The sequence below is a fragment of the Aplysia californica genome, unplaced genomic scaffold (genome assembly GCF_000002075.1).
Source record: "Aplysia californica isolate F4 #8 unplaced genomic scaffold, AplCal3.0 scaffold00244, whole genome shotgun sequence".
In the NCBI taxonomy this organism is placed as follows: Eukaryota; Metazoa; Mollusca; class Gastropoda; order Aplysiida; family Aplysiidae; genus Aplysia; species Aplysia californica.
This window is the reverse complement of record NW_004797514.1, coordinates 562,694-582,670: the sequence shown is the minus strand read 5'-3', so window position 1 is coordinate 582,670 and position 19,977 is coordinate 562,694. Positions and strand designations below refer to the sequence as shown.

General features: G+C 39.4%; 2 protein-coding genes across 2 annotated transcripts; one reads left to right on the top strand and one right to left on the bottom strand.

Annotated features, from left to right (window-relative positions):
- Positions 1–4,318: 4,318 nt before the first annotated feature.
- Positions 4,319–7,140, bottom strand: LOC101862803 (protein ATP6V1FNB). Its single transcript, XM_005100321.2, has one exon. It carries the CDS (start codon positions 6,998–7,000, stop codon positions 6,431–6,433), a length of 570 nt encoding a protein of 189 aa, XP_005100378.1. The 5' UTR covers positions 7,001–7,140; the 3' UTR covers positions 4,319–6,430.
- Positions 7,141–7,210: 70 nt separating this feature from the next.
- Positions 7,211–19,281, top strand: LOC101862587 (F-box/LRR-repeat protein 5; the record flags this gene model as incomplete). The annotated part of the gene is given in 10 exon segments (XM_005100320.3): positions 7,211–7,307; positions 9,154–9,380; positions 10,010–10,118; positions 11,022–11,163; positions 12,113–12,307; positions 14,397–14,578; positions 15,054–15,167; positions 15,831–15,913; positions 16,629–17,780; positions 19,041–19,281. Coding segments are annotated over 10 exon segments (2,520 nt in total). The 5' UTR covers positions 7,211–7,220.
- Between the last annotated feature and the right edge of the window lie 696 nt (positions 19,282–19,977).

Sequence of the window (19,977 nt, the reverse complement as noted above, 5' to 3'; positions counted from 1 at the left end):
GAGAGAGAGAGAGAGAGAGAGAGAGAGAACCGATTTAAGTGGAAAACAAGTGCATTATCTGACAACACATTTCGAGTAAGATTGCATAAGTGACTTTCAGCACTCTGCTCAGTGCGATGTGCAACGAGATTGACTTTGTAAAAACTGTAACAATCGGTCTGCATATAGGTCTTCATGTCACACCTACACCTGTTTCTCCTAACACACACGCTTTCTTGTTATCAACAAAGATTCGGTAATGGAAGAACACTTTTGTTTCTACTCTTCCCTGTCATACATGTAAGTGGAGAACGTGTCGTATTATTATTATTATTATTATTATTATTATTATTATTATTATTATTATGATTATGATTATGATTATTATTGTTATAGTTATTACTATATAAAGCTTTTTTTAGCTAGTTCAGTTAATGTTAACTCTGGTGGTTAGAATGAACTGGATCAAACAGTTCAGTCTACCACGATCCCGGTATTTGGTGATTTTAATGCAAGGTTATTCTGCTTCACAAGAGTCAACAGGCTCAACAAGAGGTTAAGGAAGATCCTCGAGGCAATGTGCAATGTGAGACAAGTTTAGAAGTTAGAAGGTAGACGGATGTAGTGATTACTTCTTACTGCATCCAGTCAGCCACTGTCATGATGCCACCCAGGCGTCGTAAAGTTATGTGGTGAACATATTCTGTCCTTCGTAAAGTGCCAGATGTGTAGAAATAGAAAGTACCGGTACATGAGGAGGATTGTTACTCACAGGCCGAGACCTCAAGTTTGATAACACTATCACTGAAGGTTTACAGTTTACCAGTAAGAGCCCTATAGTTACAATTATAATCCAATTCAATGAAGTGGAACAAACAACAATAACCCCCCCCCCCCGCACACACACACCCAGAAATACACCTAGTTTATTAATACTTCAGACCTCTTGTTGTTCTACCACAAGAAAAGAAAAAAGACCAGTTGTCTTTTTGTTTTTAAAGTACCGTTCAAGCGTCATCGTGGTGTACTCGTTAGGGGCACTTCGCTGTCACAAGCAGAGGACCTGAGTTCGATTCGCGTGTGGGGATAATTTTATAGAGTACCTTGTATCTCGGTCTCTCTGTTGGGCATGGGATTGTGTAGGGCCCTATCCCTCTCACTCTCAGTCCGGGTTGGCCCTGACAGCCAGGGTCGAAGCTCGCCTTTCTAAATGATCGTAATTGTGTTCATGGGAGTAGTATAAAAACACCAAAGGTTCCATTGACTTCCATTTTAGTTTAAAAGTATAGTAATAAAAAGTTACAGATTTAATTTATTGATAATAAGACGTAAAAAAAACAAACAAAAACAACTAAAAACAACAACAACAACAACAACAACAACAACAACAATAACAACAACAACAACAACAACAACAACAACAACAACAAAACAAAGACATGTCGTTTTAAAAGTAAGAAATTAAATAAACCGATGAAAATGGATAATGTTCATTTATTTTCTCTTTACATGAGAACATGAAGTGTTTGGAAAACAAAGCAATCAAGTATAAATATAAAGATATCATGTCGTGATGATGTTGGTTCCACTGTGTACGGACGTATCACTTCGTCCAAAAGAGCATTTAATGTAAGGAGTAAAAAAAGTGTGGAATACTGCTGGTCGTAATACCTTGAGGGGCGCGCTAAATAGACTGGGTGCAAAACATGGCCAAAACATCGATGATATTATCGTTCAATCAAGAGATGAATTGTTCATCAAATCAACGAAATCACATCATTTCTGTTATTGCTAACACATGTACAGAGCTATGAATACGAATCACAGTACAGAGAAGTAAACTCGGTACTTATAAAACAGCTATTTTACACATATTATTGCTTCAATTATAACATCTTATTTTATTATCTAAACCTCAGAACATCACTCCAAACGTCAAACCGTGTCAATTGGCCGACAAGTCAGGTCTCGCCCGGACGTTTTAATAAAAATAGGCTTGAAACTTGATAATAATGCCCCCAAGCGCGACAGCTTAAAAAGGTCAAAGTAAAATAGCTATTAATCTAGTTCTAGGTGATTCTCATTAAATTTTGGCAAGTTCAAAAGCTGAAAGGACGAAGCAAGCTAGAGTGCAAAACATCACCCTATACCTGCAGGAACTAGAACCATGGGACCATAGATAAATCTGAAAACAGATTTGTCGCCTGCGTGCCAAGTTGGAAAAACGGATTAAATATTATTAGTAAGTATGTTCTGATTCGGATACAAGTTTCCCCCTACCTGACGATAATAATCGAATACATTCTGTTTTCTCAATGATAGTACATAACAAGATGGGCCACTCAGCCAAAAAAGTGTCCGCAGGAAGTATGCTCTTTGCTTCAGATGGCGCTGCAGTCTGTTTTGAAGCTCTCTTTCGTTTTTCCAGAAGAAGAATAGGAATAGCACCTCCTTGCGTGCGCAGATCGACTGCTGTTCATCAGCAGTTCGGGTACGTTCAGTGCGGAGTTTTAGTTTTTTTAATATTTTAATGACCTCTCGCCTTTCATTCTAAAGTCAAATTAAACAAAGAAAACCATCACCCTTTCCTCCGGAAGAGGTTTTTTGTCAGCGTAACCATTAAAAAAAAACGTTCTTCCGAAATTTATCCCAAAACTTGCTAGTTTCACTTTGATTTTTTAAAACTCAAGTAGGGTAACTCTGTTCGCAAAGAGTGCGCTTTTGTGAAGAGGGCGCCACCAAATTTGGAGGACACTTTTTTAATTGGCTCAAAGAGAGAAGTGGCCCATCTTGTTATGTACTATCTTTGGTTTTCTTAAGCTTTACGTTTGACAACTAGTAACACAGGGAAATTTCTCGACCTATGTCTAGGTTCAAAGACATAATTAAAATTATACCTCTTGTTTACAATAAACTACCATCAAATTGACAAATTGAACCAATGTTATAATAATGTCTTCCTTTCTTTTTGTCAATTTTTGCTGGGGAGGAAGGGGTGTGTTGGGGGTTTATGAAGGCTCACATTTCTTCTTAATAAATCCTACGGGAATCAATATTATGCATGCACAGGTAAGATAAAGTTTCAGAAACATTTTGAGTACCGGTACAAGCAATGTTTCAAAATGCTATCATCTAAGACAGATGCAGCTGTACCAGTTAACAGAAACCGGGAAAAAAAACACAAAAGGACATGCATGTATTTATAAACAATTATTATTGTGTTGTGGACGGAATCACTGACAAAAGGGACGAGACTCGCTTCAATGCAAAGCAAGAGCCTGCACTATATTACTTTATATATATACATTGTGACGTGGCCTTCATGTGAAGCAGAGGGTAGGCCTATATTATCTAAAAATCTAAGAAAACAAACAAATTAGTTTGGCCAAGACGCAAAATGAAAAACAAAAGGGGAGGGGGAGGGGGAGGAGGGGGAGTGGGCGCTAAAGACTACGGTGCTCGTCATGCATGCCAAAGGTACCTGGTTCGATTTGGGTTCAGACAAGTATTTGGAAACTTGAGGGGGCTTTTTTGTTGAAATATACCCCTTTTCCTTGGTAGGCAGCACCGGGCACCTAGCCTTCTAGGAAAAGTTCGAAAATGTCTGGTCTAAGTACTTTGGACCTCGGCAGTTGAAAGTCGTAGAAGAGTAGGTTTGCCCTAATGGGCTGCACAGCCATTACCATAGCTCGAGGTGGATCCATGCGATTCAACAATTGCAGAAACTCTAGAAAATAGCTCTAGAATCAACTGAGAGTATCTTACTTTGAGAACATAAAGGGGGTACCAGACGCAAAAAGCTTTTGGTTTTTTGTCTTTTTAGCGTGAACACATTGTGATTGTATACAGTTTGATGCATGGGCTGCATTGTGTGTTGAACCGCCGACTGTCTTTGAAAAGAACAAAGAATAGGTTATGAATTCAAATTTTGAATCCCAGTTTCTTGTTACTGACCGACGGTTTGTTTCATCCATCTTTGAACTCTTCCATTTAAAAAAAAAGGTAGGCTATTAATATTAATTGTATTTTTATTTTAATGCCTGGTGATGTTTTTGCTTATAGAAGCCCACTCCTCCGCGACTTTCGCAAACTTGGAACACCTCCTACTCCCTTGTCCGGTATTTTAGAATAATAAAGAGATAGTAGTGCAACCCTCTGGTCGACTGGTTTCAATCACGAATTTTACTAATTCTTCAACAAAACAGACAAACTGTTTGATAACAATACTGGGAGACTTGTCATCAGAGTCACAACCATGAAAAATTAGCACTATCTGCTTCTTGCGGGCAAACGTGGCTTCTACTTTAGCTGGTAGTAGTTATGTAGCTTATTTTCTTTGTGTGAAAAGGGCCTGCAGTACTTATTTGTCATTATATTTATGTAGGGTATTCATTGGTTGATTCATCGTATCGTTCAAATATTCAAATTTTTAGATACAAAAGAAATAATCCCATAAACCACCATGCAAATGCAAAGATAACAGAAAAAAATAACAGACCAATGAAAGGATGCCAACCAAAACAAGTGGCATCAGAGAAACATGGCAACAAAGAAAGCATCATTATAAGTACAGTTGTACACTCTCAATATGTAAAAAATAAATGAAATAATACAGAAAAGACAAACAGCACGCAAGTTCAGTTGAGCAATAAAAAGGCAAAGTCAATGGTCAAACAAAACTTGAACAAGTCTGAACTTATAATCACAATCGTAGTATCATTGGATTATTTCTTTGACAAACTGTAATAAAGAAGTGCTCGGCCTTGCGAATCCAGTTCTACAAAAATACCGCACGTTTTTGGTTGTTCTTTTTTTTTTTTTTCAAATTCTATTATATTATACTCTACATAGAACAACAGAATAAAAGTGTTTCAGAGCTTGATCGCAAAGCTCTTTCAAAATCAGGCAGAAAATACAAGAAAAAAATTGTTCACAATGCCATGCTGTATAACGTCCTTTAACAGATATTTTGGCGAACCAATAATGAAAACACAAATAACGAACATGTAATTATAGAAGTGTGTGATACGTGTGCTAATTTTAATAAGAGTATTAATTTTTTCATCTCTTCATTTTAAAATACAGAAAGCAGCAGAGTCGGTCTGCATTAATACAAAGAAAACAAAGGGTTGCACAATAAAGTAGCAATACTGAAAAGTCCCCTGCAGTATAATTATGATTGCCTTCTACAAAATGAAAAATGTAAATATATTATTATATTATTATCACTTCCATTTCTCTAACAACTGGTAACATTAGGTCTGTTCCTTTCTAAACGTCTTGAAACACAAAAACAAAAGTTTATCCCGCACATTTACTATCTAGCCTGCAGTTCTGAGCTCTTTTGTGCAGTTGTAAACTGATAAATAGATTCCTTGTCTTACCAACCCCCCCTCCCCCCCCCCCTCTCTCTCTCTCTCTCTCTCTCTCTCTCTCTCTCTCTCTCTCTCACATACACACACACACACACACACACACACACACACACACACACACATGCACACAAGCGCATACACACATGCATTACTACGCATAATACACACATTCATCAGAAGTTAACTATTTCTCTCCCATCTCTGGTTGATAAATTTTGGTCTCTTAGTTCGCACCCAGGCACACCATGAAAGCACGCTACTGACTTTCTTTAAAGGCCTTACTTTTTTTTTTGAAACAACCACCATGACCAAGCTCTCCTTACTAAACTGATCAGTATAACATGGTTTTAAATTACACATGTAGATAGCATCCAATGGCTCAAGGAAGGGCCTAATTCAGCAGGATTTAGCCAGGACATAAGGATACTGGTGTTTTAAAAAGATTCATTCAGATCAATACAACAATAAGAGAAAATGCATAGATCACATTATTAAACACACAAATGATAAATAAGTGAACAAAACAAACAAACACGAGAAATTATAAAGTGCCATATACATGTACTTTGTGTGTAAGCTATGTGTGTTTGTTAATTCGTTTTGGGTAAAATTGTTATTCTTTAGCTTTTCTCTTAGGGCCTATCATGCAACTATATTTTCAACGATAATACGGTGGGCCTCTATGTATGGTCAGATGTTTGATAGCCTGTTTGGGTCAGGTATGTGTGTTTTTGTATGTGTGTGTGAAGTGTGAAGGAAGTGCATCACAATATCATGTATGTATAGTTAACCTTCATAATAATATCTCACATTATGTGAGTGTGGTGGAAATTGGTGTGCTGAAATAGTATTGTAAATTCATAAAGCAAGATGGTACACAAAAGCAACACAATATGATGCAACTGGGGACACAACAAGGACTCTTCATTCAAATATAATGTCCAAGCACATCAGAGGAGAATCAGCCATGCAACAGATCCATAGAGTCGGCACACATTTCTGTTCCATTATTCGCGCAGTTCATTTATGAAACAGTCATCAAGGAACGCGAAGTAGACCTAATTATTGTTCTCAGTTTAGAACACTCGGTTGCAATCACTCATAATTCCGTTTCTGGTGTAAAAAGTGTCTTCTACAATTTTGTTGCGGCCGTACCTTGGTTTCTTGATGTCTTCCTTCTTGATCACATCACTCAGTCTCCAGCCATAGTCCCAGGAAGAACAGGTTGGGAAAGCAAACTTTTGTTCTGGAATCTTATCATAACGCTGCTGCAAGTAGGTATAGCGCCCTTTACCTTCTTTTGTGAATCCATCGTATAGTGTATTCTTCACAACCGGTGATACTGGTCTCATTTCAGGGGCATCCACGGGTAAAGTCATGGCTCTGTCGAGACCGAGAGGCTCGTTGAAGTCTGCCTTCTTTCTGTTGAAATGTGGCTCACCTGAAATAGGTGGCAACCGTTCTAGCAATGCATCAGACGGTTTGTTGTCTTCGATTTTCTTTCTAAACACCTCTAGCTGGCGTGGCTTGCTACGAGACTGACCACGCATCTTAGCGAAGGACATTAATCGAGCTGTGGCTTCTTTTTCTACAGATTCCTTCCAGAAATTTTGCATCTGGGTATTGGCGTACGGGTTGCGCGCCATGATGACAACTTTTTAATAGTTTACACTTTACCTCACTATGTCGATATCTTTTATCACTTCAGAAACACAGCTCTATCGCACCTGCACCCTTCTCGTGCTTCGTTACTCCCTCCGCATATCAACGTCGCCAGGCCAACGTGACGTCACTAATCTCGAGTGAAGAGAGACACGGGACTTCCTGCGAGACTTCAGTGAAGAGTTCATTGACTGGCAAAGCAAGATGGCGCCGCTCTGGCCAGAAGAGGTTGATGTTTTCACTGTACCACACTCCAGAATGAAAAAACTGGTGCACAAGTACAGCAAAATGGTATTCAACTTCCTTCCTTATCCCAACCCCTACAGTGAATGTGAAAGGAAGAAGGAAGGAGTAACTATAGATAAAAATAAGGAGAATACATTAGAGAGGGTGTCAACTATGACTGACTTCACACCCTCTGTTTTATTTACTTTTTTTAGCTCAAAATGTAAACACAATATGTCATTCACCGGGTAATACTAGACTAGAGTCTAGTCTTGTGCTGCTGTTGCTCCTAAACGTGAACAGAACAGTAACAGCACTATTGTAATAGAGACCCTACAGCTGAGAGATTCCAAGTGATCCAGTTTAGTTTTCCGGCCTCTCCGAACTTTGTTTTTGTTTGACTTTTAATGACTTAAACTTTGACAAGACACAAGAGTTTCTTGTGGTTTTTTAAGCAATTCACCGTCATTTTTATGAATCATAATGCAGAGACTGAAGCAAATCTACATACCTACTATCAAGTCGATAGCAGAAATGAGAATTGTTTCATTACTAACATACAAGAGTCAAGTGTGTTGTTGTTGTTGCATCTGAGATCCAGTGCACAACTTGTAGTGTTGTTGTAGCAGAATCAGATGTTTACATTGTGACACGGACCTGCACCTACACACACACACCATGCACACACACACACACACACACACACACCTGCTGTGGGTGTTGGACCAGGTAAGCCTGTACCAAGTTTCAGCTCTGAGCTAAACGAAGTGATTATTCGGACTCGAGTCCGAATATGAAAAAATGTTATTCGGACTCTGATTCTTGTCCAGCATGACATCACTTCCGACTTCCTGTGACTCGTGAATTCGGCTTCCTGTCCTGCCTCACTCGTGACTCGCCTCAGGCTGGGTAGAGACCGGGATCACTTCGGGCAAAGAGGCGTTTTGTGCAGGAGCCGAGTTTTAATCTTATATGATGAATTTGAGGCCGGCCTGAAAAGTTATAGCACTTCTAATAAATGTTTATTTGTCAAGAGGTCATCAGAAGCAATTAAAGATGGCTCGTTAGCGTGTGTCGGGGTCGGATGGGCGGCCTGCACACGTGTGGCTGTGTGCGTGTCGGGGAGGGTAGTGGGGGGGCACTATCGGTCCGGGCTTTGAACGTCGCATACGCGTCAGTCTTTTTCCGCCCGGCAACTGATCATTATTACAATAATAAGCTAGTTTTGATGTAGATCTACGTAATGAATTGTGCGCTGGTCTATGGAATCAAAAGTTGCCGTATGCTCAGGTCTACACAGCAACACAACTTTTTCTTAAACAATCGATATGACACAGGCTTGTGTATTTGAACGAATCGGTCTTTTTTTTTTTTTTTTACACAGCTCATAATATGCAGGTGCCAGGTGGTCTGCTAATCTTCAATTTTACCTTTTTCTACAACAAAGAAAGTGGGAAACGTGGGGGTGGGGGGGGGGGGGGCGTATCAATGAGGCGGCGAGCATTGGATCGGCAGATAAGGTGTGGGGGAAACTAACAAATGGCGGAAAATTGGAAGCACTGAACGTTAGATCTATAGAACGAAGACACTTCCTTTTTTCGGGACCCGAGTCCAAATAACATTATTTCATATTTGGACTCGAGTCCGAATAAGAAAATTTTTTATTCGGATGAAAAAATGTTTTTCGGACTCGATCGAGTCCGAATAACGACGGCCTGAGCTAAAACTCGCTTGCTGTTCAAGGATTTTTGGCAATTAGCGGTGAATCAGTGAACAGCTGACTGGAATTTTTTTTCTATGACTATTTGATCATTTGTTGGATAGCCTGTTTTGAATTTTATTTTACTAATTTTTTTTATGTTTTCTTTTAAAAAAAATTGTAATTGCACATTCTATCTTATTTCATCTCCAGATACTATCAGCTGACTTCGCCAATGAAACGCGATTTAAAACACTTCTTCAGAATCTTCATAACGTCTTTTTAGAGTTCAAAGCTCATGAGCGAATTGAGAACATGTTAATAATGCGGAAGCTGAGGTACAAACTGAGGGCTGCATCAGTGACAAGTGCTGCTGTCTGCAATTGCCACAGTGACAACAGATTGACAGATATGCTGGAATTGGTATCGGATGGGTACAAGTAAGATACATTTTCAAGTTTTCTTATAGCCTACGGTATTTCCTTTTGAAGGGTGGAGACTACTTTTCCCCAATTTTTAAAGTCACTTCCTACAAGTTTAGAAAATTTTGAATTTATGATGGGGAAAACAGAGGACTCTTTTTGCCTTCATGTGATAATAAGACTTTCTTCTCTCTATCGGCTGTTGTTAGAGTGAACATATATATTATTTAGAAGTGGGCCTGCTACCAAGCTTTGATGAGAATGTTTCCTCCTTTGGTACCTTTATTTATGAGATGACAGAGGGTGCTAATATGTGATGTAGGAAAGGTTTTGTTCCCTTTGATGCATTGCATGATTAGAAGTCTCAGTAATGTTCCTAATTTTTTTGTATATTTCAATATAATATTCGTCTTATCTGCATTGTATTCTTACAGGGGTTACAGGCTTGTGGCTTTGAATGATTAAAAAATTTTGTTTACACTTGTTTTTATTTTATAAAGGTTTGTTATACCACGTAGTCCTTCTTTATGTTCAAATTAAATAAACCTACTCAAAATAAATTGTTTTGTCATAGTTTGCATTATTTATAAGAATGCAGAATTAAGAAATATGGGTTATTGAGATTTTTTTGTCTTTCTTATATTTAGATGGACTGACAAGACTGATTATGAGCGGCAAGTATTCGGTGTGAAGCTTCGGGAAGCCCTTGAAGATTTCACTGAGAATTTTATCCCTCACATGGAGGAAGAGGAAGAGGTAAACCGGTTTATCGACTGTTTTCTGGAACATAAAAAGCAGCACACAGTGACTCATCTTCTTTGTTTTTATGAAAAAAGGCAGTCCTGCCATGCTTGTAAATTGCACTATTCAAGTTAAGGAGTCTGTTTGTTTTTAGTTGTTCTATTGAGACAATAGATTTATAAGAATTTTATTTAATTCCCAGATTTGGAGTAGTGGTATTGTTTTTGACAGGTTAATGTGTTTTCTTACACTTTTAGCAGCCCATAATTGATATAAAGCCTTAAGACATTTAGTGCCCCCGGCTAAAAAAGGAATGTTTTCTTTAATTGTTGAGCTTGATTCTTTGAACTAGTGTTGAGGCTGCTCAGATGTTATCAATTATTTTAAATGACATGTTTTTCCTCAATTTATTTCCTCAAATTTTGTTGGTGAACTACAAAAAAAATAATTTACTGATTAATACAATGTTCAAAATGAGTCCTGAGAGTGTTGTCTTTTAGCGAAACAGAAGACAGCTTTTAGCAGGTTGACTCAGATATCGTCATCATCATCATCATCATCATCATCATCATCATTTGGACGAGTGGAGGTGCCGCTAAGCATATTGACAATGGAGCCGAAAAAGAGCCTCGCTCTCGCTCTCGCTCGAAGATTTCTTCGTGGAGTCCGCCAGGCCCATTAAGGAAACGAAACAAAAAAAAATCATCATCATCATTATTTATTGCCTTTCTCATCTTTGAACAAACATTTTCCACCTTTCCCTATCCTGGGCTGGCCTATTGACATTATTCCATGTCTTCCCTCTCTTCTGTACATACAAGCTAAATATGAGATATAATAGCCTCATATTTATATACTGTCGCTCAATAGTGTTGTTTCTTATAGATTTTATTAGTGCGTTCTGTTTTCTGCTCTCAGGTGTTCCAGCCCATGTTGATGGAGTATTTCAGCTACGAAGAACTAAAGGACTTGAAGGCTAAAGTTATTTACGAGCATGGTGTTTCGAAACTGAAAGAGAGCGCTGAGCATTATGACAGTGAAAAATTTGTGGAAGATGAATGTAAGTGATGGCATGTTTTCATTTAGATTTTACCCACTGTTGGACTGAATTTTTTTAGGGTTTTTGTTTCGCGTGGAAAGCAATTGATTTTTAGTGTGTGCTTAAATTTTTTCTTTTGATCTCATTTTCATAGCGTACATTGTTTTTGGGTTTGTTTGTTTTTCTTTCTTTTAACTAACCTTTTCCCACTTAAATGAATTTTCAGAAGGTGGGTGGTTGGAGGGCACCACTTAAAGGTCCTGTTTCTTTACTTACCCTGATTTGTTTCTGTTTTTCTCATTTTTTAAAGTACCAAATGACTATTATTGTGTTGATGTGCATTTGGAATGTCTTATGTAATGAAGGTCTCATGGACATAATTTTTTTTATTGTGAAGAGACACACATCTTTACAAGTTTCGGATGGCCAGTCGGACATAAAATAGAAGCAGAGGGTGCAGTGGGCTTATCAAAATGACATTGCATATTTCTGTTGTTTAGAAATGTATTTTTTTGAAGAATCAGTCTGTCATCTGTGTTAATATCAGATCCATCAGGATTTGTAGCCAGCAAAATAAATTTGTATTAATTTCTCCTCTTATGAACATTAATTTTTAAAAATCTACTTTTGAGTAGCTTCTTCATCTCTTTCGAAGACTTCATAAGTGTTCAGGGCAGCTTTTTAAATATTTATATTATGTTATCACTAGTGTTCAAGTCAGCTTCTTAACTTTATTATCATGTTACAGCTAGTGTTCTTTAATTTTTAGTAAGAGTTTTGCAGCATTTACAACATAATTAGGTCATATAAGTGCTGAAGGTTAAAGGTTTTCAAGAGAGTCATATACTCAAAAAGGAGGAGAGATAAGGACGGTAGATTTTTTTTATAGGAAAGAAGGAACAAACCACACCAGAGCACCGGCCAACCATCCATGCCTAGTGTTCAACAGCAACTTAACTTTTATTTTCAGCGGAAGAGTCCAGTGAGGAATCCCCTGAGCCTATCTGCCATGCTGATTTGGTGCCCAATGAGATTTGTCTGAAGATATTTTCTTACTTGGACCCCAAGGACTTGGTGAGAGCAGGCCAAGTGTCCCACCGATGGAATCAGCTGACGAGGGACCCATCACTCTGGATGGAGTTGCACCCTGTTCATTGGGCGCAAGGTAAATGTCTTACTGGACTGCCGGGGGTTTTTTTTTTGTTGTCTTTTCTTTTATTTAAAAAAAATTAAATCCAGTTAAAAGAATGACATTTTTTTTCTCCACATTTGTTTACTGTTTAACCCAAACCGGTTAAGTCTATTAACTGTCTTTGTTTTTATGTGCAAGTTTGTAAGTTTTCAGTTATTTTCACAAAATCCCTGTTGCAGTCTTTGTTCTGAAAAGATTTATGCCGGTGGTTGGCGGGTGCCACTGATAGGCCCTACTTCTTTTCTTTCCCGCTAATGTTTCTGTCTGTCTGTCTTGCTTTTTTTATTCAGTTTAAATAATAGTTGTTGTATTTATGTGCTTCTTTTTTTTTCACTACTCAGAAAAGATTTACCACATGCTTTTCATGAGATACCCACTGAGCACATGTTGTTGTCGGGGCTGTAATTTTCAATTGAAATCTGTGGTGTAATGGTGCGTATTAGATACATTAAGTAGTTTCTTGCAATTGCACTTTAGTTCAGTTAGACATGATAACTATGGTGTGGTCTACTCCCTTGATTTAAAAAAAATGTTATTGTGTTCTTATCTGTTTATTGCAAAACTAGCCGTTTCCATGCCAATGCATTATGATAAAAAGCTGGCTTTATATAATGAATTAAAATGATCTTAATTGCAGAATCGTATTGTGCAAAAGAGTGCTTGCTCATGCACTGGAGGAAGAGGTGGAGGAGGAGGAGGAGGAGAGTGCGAACGAGAACTAGATAAAAAAAATTAATCTTTATAGCAGTTATATTGTCGTGACAGAATGCATGGTACGTGTAACACTCACCAGGCTACTACTTATGCCTTTGCTCAAGGCCAAATCACATACTTTGACACCTGGAAAGTAATGTTTGAGGCCAAGTCACATTCTTTGACCCCTGGAAAGTAATGTTTGTGCACTTTGATGTAGGCGAAAGTTGGCTCACCATCCTACATCCTGCAACTAAATTGCCAAGTTGCAGTTTTAAGAAAAATCCTTAAAACATTTTTTCACGCCTTAAGGAAAGTGATGTTGCTTGAAATTGCCCTTCTTGATGAGTCTTTGTTTCAGTAAGAGTTTTACAGTACTTGCAACACAATAAAGTCATATAAGTGCCAAAGATTAGAGGTGTTACAAGAGAGTAACAAACTCAAAATAAGATGGGAGATAAGGATGGTAGAGGTTTGATTGGAAAGAAGGAGCAAACCACATCAGAGCACCCGCCAACCGCCCACTCTTCTTGAGTCAAATTATGAAGCTCCTACCTGTAAAAGGTGAAGAAAAGTGCCAGACAGCAAGGGATATAACTCAAACAATTGTTTACATATTTGGTCTTTGACACTTGACAGAAAGATTGATGTCCCCTCTCAAAATATCTTTATTATTTATAACACAATCTCCAAATTCGCCAAAGATGGACTTGGGTAGGATGGTAGACTCAACTCATCCTATTATTAGTTCCCTGTAACAGCCGTTTAGTTTTGTCAGCAGTTAAGTCATACTCGGCAACATTGAAAGTGTTTGAATGTTTCTTCTTAACTTTCGACTGGATGGGTTGGACGTGACATTAATAATGTCCTCTTATTTTCCTTCTGGTATCTTTTTCTGTGTATCAATTTACTTGTTCCTCTGTTTGATGATTAGCAGTATTGTTAATGTCCTTGTCGAAAATAATCTTTTGTATCACGTCATTTGAAGTTTTGATATCAGTATCAGGCATGGTTCTCTGGTAGGTCCTTCTTCTTTTCTTTTCCCGTGTTGTTTCTGTCTGTCATGCTTTTTCCCCTTTTCTAAACGAGTGTTATCATATTGATGTGCTTCAATTTATTGAAACCACACTAATCTTAGACTACGGCAAATTTGTACTGTTACTATTCTTTAATATCCTGGTTTGTCAGAAATAAGATGAAAGGAGGCGGGGCAATAGAGATATAGAGTGTAAGTAAAATACAAAGTGTGCATGTCTAATTTGGAATATATATATATATACTGTTTCAGTTTGCCTGTGATGATAAATGATATGCTCAGCTCTTGGTCTTTGGCTTTGATTACACCTGTTCTCCGTTTTATCTTCCCAAGGAAATTGGACTTTTTATCCGGAAGTAACTGGCGGAGTTGATGGCGCTGGTGCACTGGAAAAAGAATATGTTGCTGACCCGGAGGATGAGGATGCGTACTTGTGTGTGGACGAGGATGCAGATGTTGACGAGTCTTGTGAAAGTGACTTTTCAGAGAGTCCTCAGTCCGTTGAGCTGAAAAGGGTGAGAAAGGCTCCTCACTTGTTACTTTTTCGCCAAAAAGTTAAAAGTGATGAAATTGTTTTGAATGGAAAGATCATGCTAATTATTTGTTGTTCTTATTCTAGAAGGTATAAAATAAATTTGATAATTTAGACTAAATTTTTTGGGGCATCTTTTCTCCTGTGAGTACATAATGTGCTAAAATAGTTGCCTTTTATATGACACCATCATTCTTTTAATTAAAAAAAAAAGCTTTTTGTTTAGAATGTCAACCATTCAAAGTTAGACTATCAATAAATATGAAATACTTTTTGGATCACTTTGCACCTGTGGGTGTGTGTATGCTAAAAAATGTTTAGATAGCTCTCAAATTCCATTGTATAAATTGAGAGCAGTAAAGCAACCACAAGAGTTTTCCTATCTGCTGTTACTCACAGTGTTTTTACCCAAGATTTTATCATTTCTGAAATGTTGTCTTTGTCTATTGCTCAACCAGATTTTGCGCGAAGCAAAGATGATCACGGCCATTGTGAAGTACCTGTTGCCTCAAGTGGGGTCAGGGGTCAAAGTGTGTGACCTAGCCTATAGCAAAGGCATTAGTAGTAGCCTGGTGAGTGTTACACATACGCGCATTCTGTCATCACAATATGACTCTGCTATAACGATAATTCTTTGTCTTGTTCTCATTCTTGTCCTTGTCCTCCTCCATCTCTTCCTCCAAATACATGAGCAAGCATTCTTCTGCACAATGCGATTCTGCAATTAAGGTAACTCTTCTTGTTCTTTTTGGTTTTCTTCTTTCAAAGCTCTTATGCACAGTAGAATTGTAATTGTAAATGGGTTGATTCATAAATTGCATGCTCATAGTTGTGCCTAAACAGCAACAGGGAATCTCTTTCCTATTCCTTACTATCATCATTTTTTTCCTCTACTTCTTTTGTATGTTTGACACACTCTTGTGACCCGCTATTTCCAGGGTGCCTTGATAGTGGAAACAGACTTTGTGCTGTTGAAGCTAGAGAGATGAGCAGAATAAGTCTGATTCCTTGTAAGGACTTCTCTGTTGACATCCTCCCCTTGGTGCTAAAATGACCTTATGCAGTTGCGAGTGCCGTAAAACCTCTACTAAAACGAAACAGAAAAACTCTCTCTTGTTCTCTCCACAATTAAATTTGAAAGTGTTCCCTCTAACAAAAATGTGTCTGAATTACTTCTCAAAACCATACACACTACATGCTGGGTAGAGACTGGACCTTTGATTTTGTCTTCACAGGTTCACAAAATTCTGAAGTTGTGTCCAAATCTTGAAACTTTGGATCTCACGCATACTCGGGTTGGAGACGAAGCTTTCAAGGAGTAAGTATCACATCTTGTGCTGACAAAGTTCTCTCTGTTTTTAATGTACTTGAAACTGGTTGGTCACCACAAGTTGCTATAAGTCTTGTTCAGTTTAATCTCTTGGAATCGGTTTTTATTGTGATATTTGGACCTGTTCAGTTAAAGCTCCTGTTGTTCCCCTGAATTATACTTAGACGTAAAAAGCAAAAAGCATGTAAACTAAACATTTTTTGATGAAACAGTTTGGTAGCAATAGTTATCAGATCTCAAATCATGGATGTTTTTTGCTTGACACGGCTTTGTCTTAGAAAAGCTGTGAAGAGAAACAGTTCTAGTGTTTTATCGTACTGTGACAGTGACCATTATAAAGGTTTTTCTCTGGTGTCATTTTTTGTTTCTTTCTGAAAGTTGGAGTCATCACCATCATCATCATCACCCCCATCATTATAATCATGTGCCAGAGTATCGGTCACCAACAAGGGCCCCCTATCTACTTATGTCTTGGGCTATTGTCTCCACCCAGCTGTCCAGCTGTGACCACTCTCCTTCAGGCCTGAATCTAAGTCCCTCCTCCAAGTTCTTTTAGACCTTTTTCTCTTATTTGCTTTGAAATGCATGTGACTTTTGAAAGTGTCTCATGATATTGAGCCTAGAACCGTTAATCAAGTTTTTTATTTCATACTTTCTTTTATCCGCTGCTTATACCCCTTTTTATTTCATTTCTATTTTTAAGGTATGGAGTGAGTGGACGTCAGTCCAGACTGCGACACCTGGACCTCACTGGATGCTCTCACATTACCGACCTGACTCTGTTCAGTTTGGCCGATGCCAATGCTGTCTACGCTTACGGGTGGGACGAAATTGAAGACGATGAGAAAGAGAGGATGGAAGTTGACATTGAGGCTCTTCCACCGCCATGCTGTCAGCTCTCCTCTTGCTGCGATAAAAAGTCTGGTTTTGGCGTAAACCAGGAAACTTCGGAGCAGGGTACAGTGGACAGTGGCTCTACTCTGGGTAGCTACAGCAGTCTGAGTGAGTGTGCCTCTTGTACTGACGGAGAAGGAAACGATGGATTTCTAACGGCTTCTGACTGCTGTGATGTGGAAATTGAGAGAAGCCGCAATTCAAGCGTCGGGTCTTCGAGCGATAGTTCGACGACGGAGTGTAGGCCGAGTTGTCTAGCGGAACCATTTTTGTCTGGGACAGAGCAGGAAGAGTCGTGGGTACTAAGAGAGAGTTGCTGCAACGTCCTGGCAAAGCCAAATGAAACAAATCAAGTGCCTGTTGACGGTTCATTACAGGTCAGTGACATTGAGTGTGACCTGGGTGGCCTTCACCTTGCCAGGCTGCTTAACTCTGAAACCACCTCCCACGCAGCTGACTCGTGTGACCCACATTGTGATATTTCTATGGGGACCTCGCCAAATCATTGCTCTTTCTCTGGTGAGGGGCAAGCAGTGAAAACAAAGACTTGCTGTGCTGAAAAAGTAGTAGAAAAAAAGATGTGTTGTGGTGAAAGACAGCGAGATGACTCTGCATCCGCACCTGTGAATAGAACGGGTAGTGGTGAAAACTGCTCAGGGAATTCCTCCTCAGTTAGACAACGTCACGGATGCTCAGAATCGAACAGAAACGTCTGTATGTGTGGCGCACCCACTTGCCTTAGTTCTGACGGGCGGTCAGAGGAGAGACCAGCACCATCGTATCGACCTCAGGAGCCCCCCTGTTGCCAAAGTGTTTACTGTGCGGCTGAGCCCAAGTCAGGGGACGACTCTGTGTGGGTCAGTGATCATGAGGAAGATGAAGTGGACCAGGAGGTCTTCACGAGTCAGCTGCAGTTTCTCAGTCTGAACGGTTGCTACAGAGTCACAGACGAAGGCCTCTGGTATGTTGTGTGTTTTTTAACGGGTTTTGTTTGGAAAAGATGGGTTTTGGGCCTTTCTGTGAAAAGTAGAACTAGTGATGTACATAAATGTGGGGATGATGACCTGCTAAAAAAATTAATGCAGTGGTAGACCTATCATTTTGTTTTTCGTTTTTGGTCAAAGGCAATGTTCCTCTACATTTTGACCAGTCGCCTACTTTGAATTAATTGATGGATATCCAAAGACACTGGTTTTTATTGAAACGTACTGTCAGTATAGTGACAAATGTAACATGGAACAGCCCTTTTATCTGACACATGATACTCCAACAAAGACAGATTTGTCTGTCATTTGTCTAAGGTTTTAATTAGTTTTTAAATGTTCTTGGTTATTTTTTATTTTTTTTTATCCTCTTGCATCTTTTGGTACTGGATCACACAGCTGACAATATCATTGAAACCCCCCCCCCCCCTCCAAAAAAACAAAAACAAAACCAACAACAGAGCAGGGAAGTTTTTGCTCACTTACATGAAATCAATTTTAAAAGTTAACTGAAGTCATTTGTGTTTCTGGATTATAGAGCAAATATCTAGATTTTTGGGCAGAACACATTTTACTGTTATGTGTTGCTACTTGTATTTGTAAAGTGCTCAGAACCTGTGTTCTTTAATTGGGGCTGGGCGCTATATGAAAAATAGAATAAATTTTTATTATCGTTTTTATTATTATTATTATTATTAAATCATACTTCAGAGATTTTTGGTTCTAAGATAGCTCATTGTATCAGGTCTCCTCATAATGCTTTAATGGCCACCTGTTGAACAGTCACATTGACAAACGATCACTTCCCACACTGCACTGTCTCCCCTCCCCCCCCCCCCCCCCCCCCCGTTCCAACTTTTATATTATATTATAATGATACTGCCCAAAGAGGGAGCGGTTAACGCACTCATCTCTGAAGCGGAAAGTCCGGGTTTGAGCCTCGGTTCGGACAAAGATTTTTTTCGCCCCCTCCTGCCCTCCTAGCAGTAATGGGTACCTGACTTCGAGTTGGGGAAGTAAAGGTGGCTGGAAAAGGAACTGGCCACCCTACCACAATATGCCGAAGGCCCAGGAAGTTGTCTCACTAACAAGGCAATCCCCAATGTCCGGATCAGATGCGGGAACAACTTTACTGTCCAAAACATCCACCTTTTCCGAGACAACCACTTTTCTCATGAACAGCGAATAGCCATCTTGAACAATTTTCGTACTGTATTCTAAATTTCTTTTGCAATCAGGGCTCTGGCTCAAGGTCAGGGCATCCCGGAGCTACAGCACCTGGACCTGTCGGGCTGCACGCTGGTGACCGGCACGGGCCTGGCTCCCCTGGTGTCCACCTGCCGGCAGCTGGACCTGAGCAACCTGTTCTACTGCGACAATATGGCGGACGACCCGTTCCACGCTGCGGCCAGCGGGTGCCGCAACCTGCAGTGTGGTACGCGCTACTGCTGCAGCTACAAGGAGTGAATGAATGCTTTGGTGAGTTTTTTAAAAATAATTTTTTTTAAGCAAGTGTTTTACGGCACTTGCAACACAGTAAGGTCATATGAGTGCCGAAGATTAGAGGTTGTACTAGAGAGTAACAAACATATAAAAGGAGTTGAGATCAGGACGATAGATGTTTGATAAGAAAGAAGGAGCAAACCACACCAGAGCGTTCTGGTGATTTTGAGATATCCTGGGTTTTTTTCAGGTTGAAACCTCATAACGTAATGGATATACAATTTTCTCTCATGGACCCTGCTGTTTTTCTCCCTTTAAAAATGTTTTGTAATGTCAAAGTATAATGTGGGGCTCATATGACCTTTTGCAGTTGCGAGCACAGTAAAATCATACTAAAATAAAACAAAACTGTAATGTCATGAAGCCCTCATGGGGTACAACTCAATTGAAAAAAGGGGACTGCCGTTTTTTTCTCCTGTAGTATTCGTACGTTTTATGCCCCGTCCCCTCCCCTTAGAGTTGGGTCGGGCTCGCTAAATCAGCGTCCGCAAGTAACGAACTACTTGCTGGCACTACCCGCAAACGAGCGGAAGGGTAACGAACCGTCCGCTTGTGAAGAGTAGTTCACTACTCGCTACACATCGGACATAGACAACAGTTTATTTAGCGAGTGGACGGTCGGACGGAGAGACTCTATGCATTCGAGCGGGCGGACAGACGGATGAGGAGCGA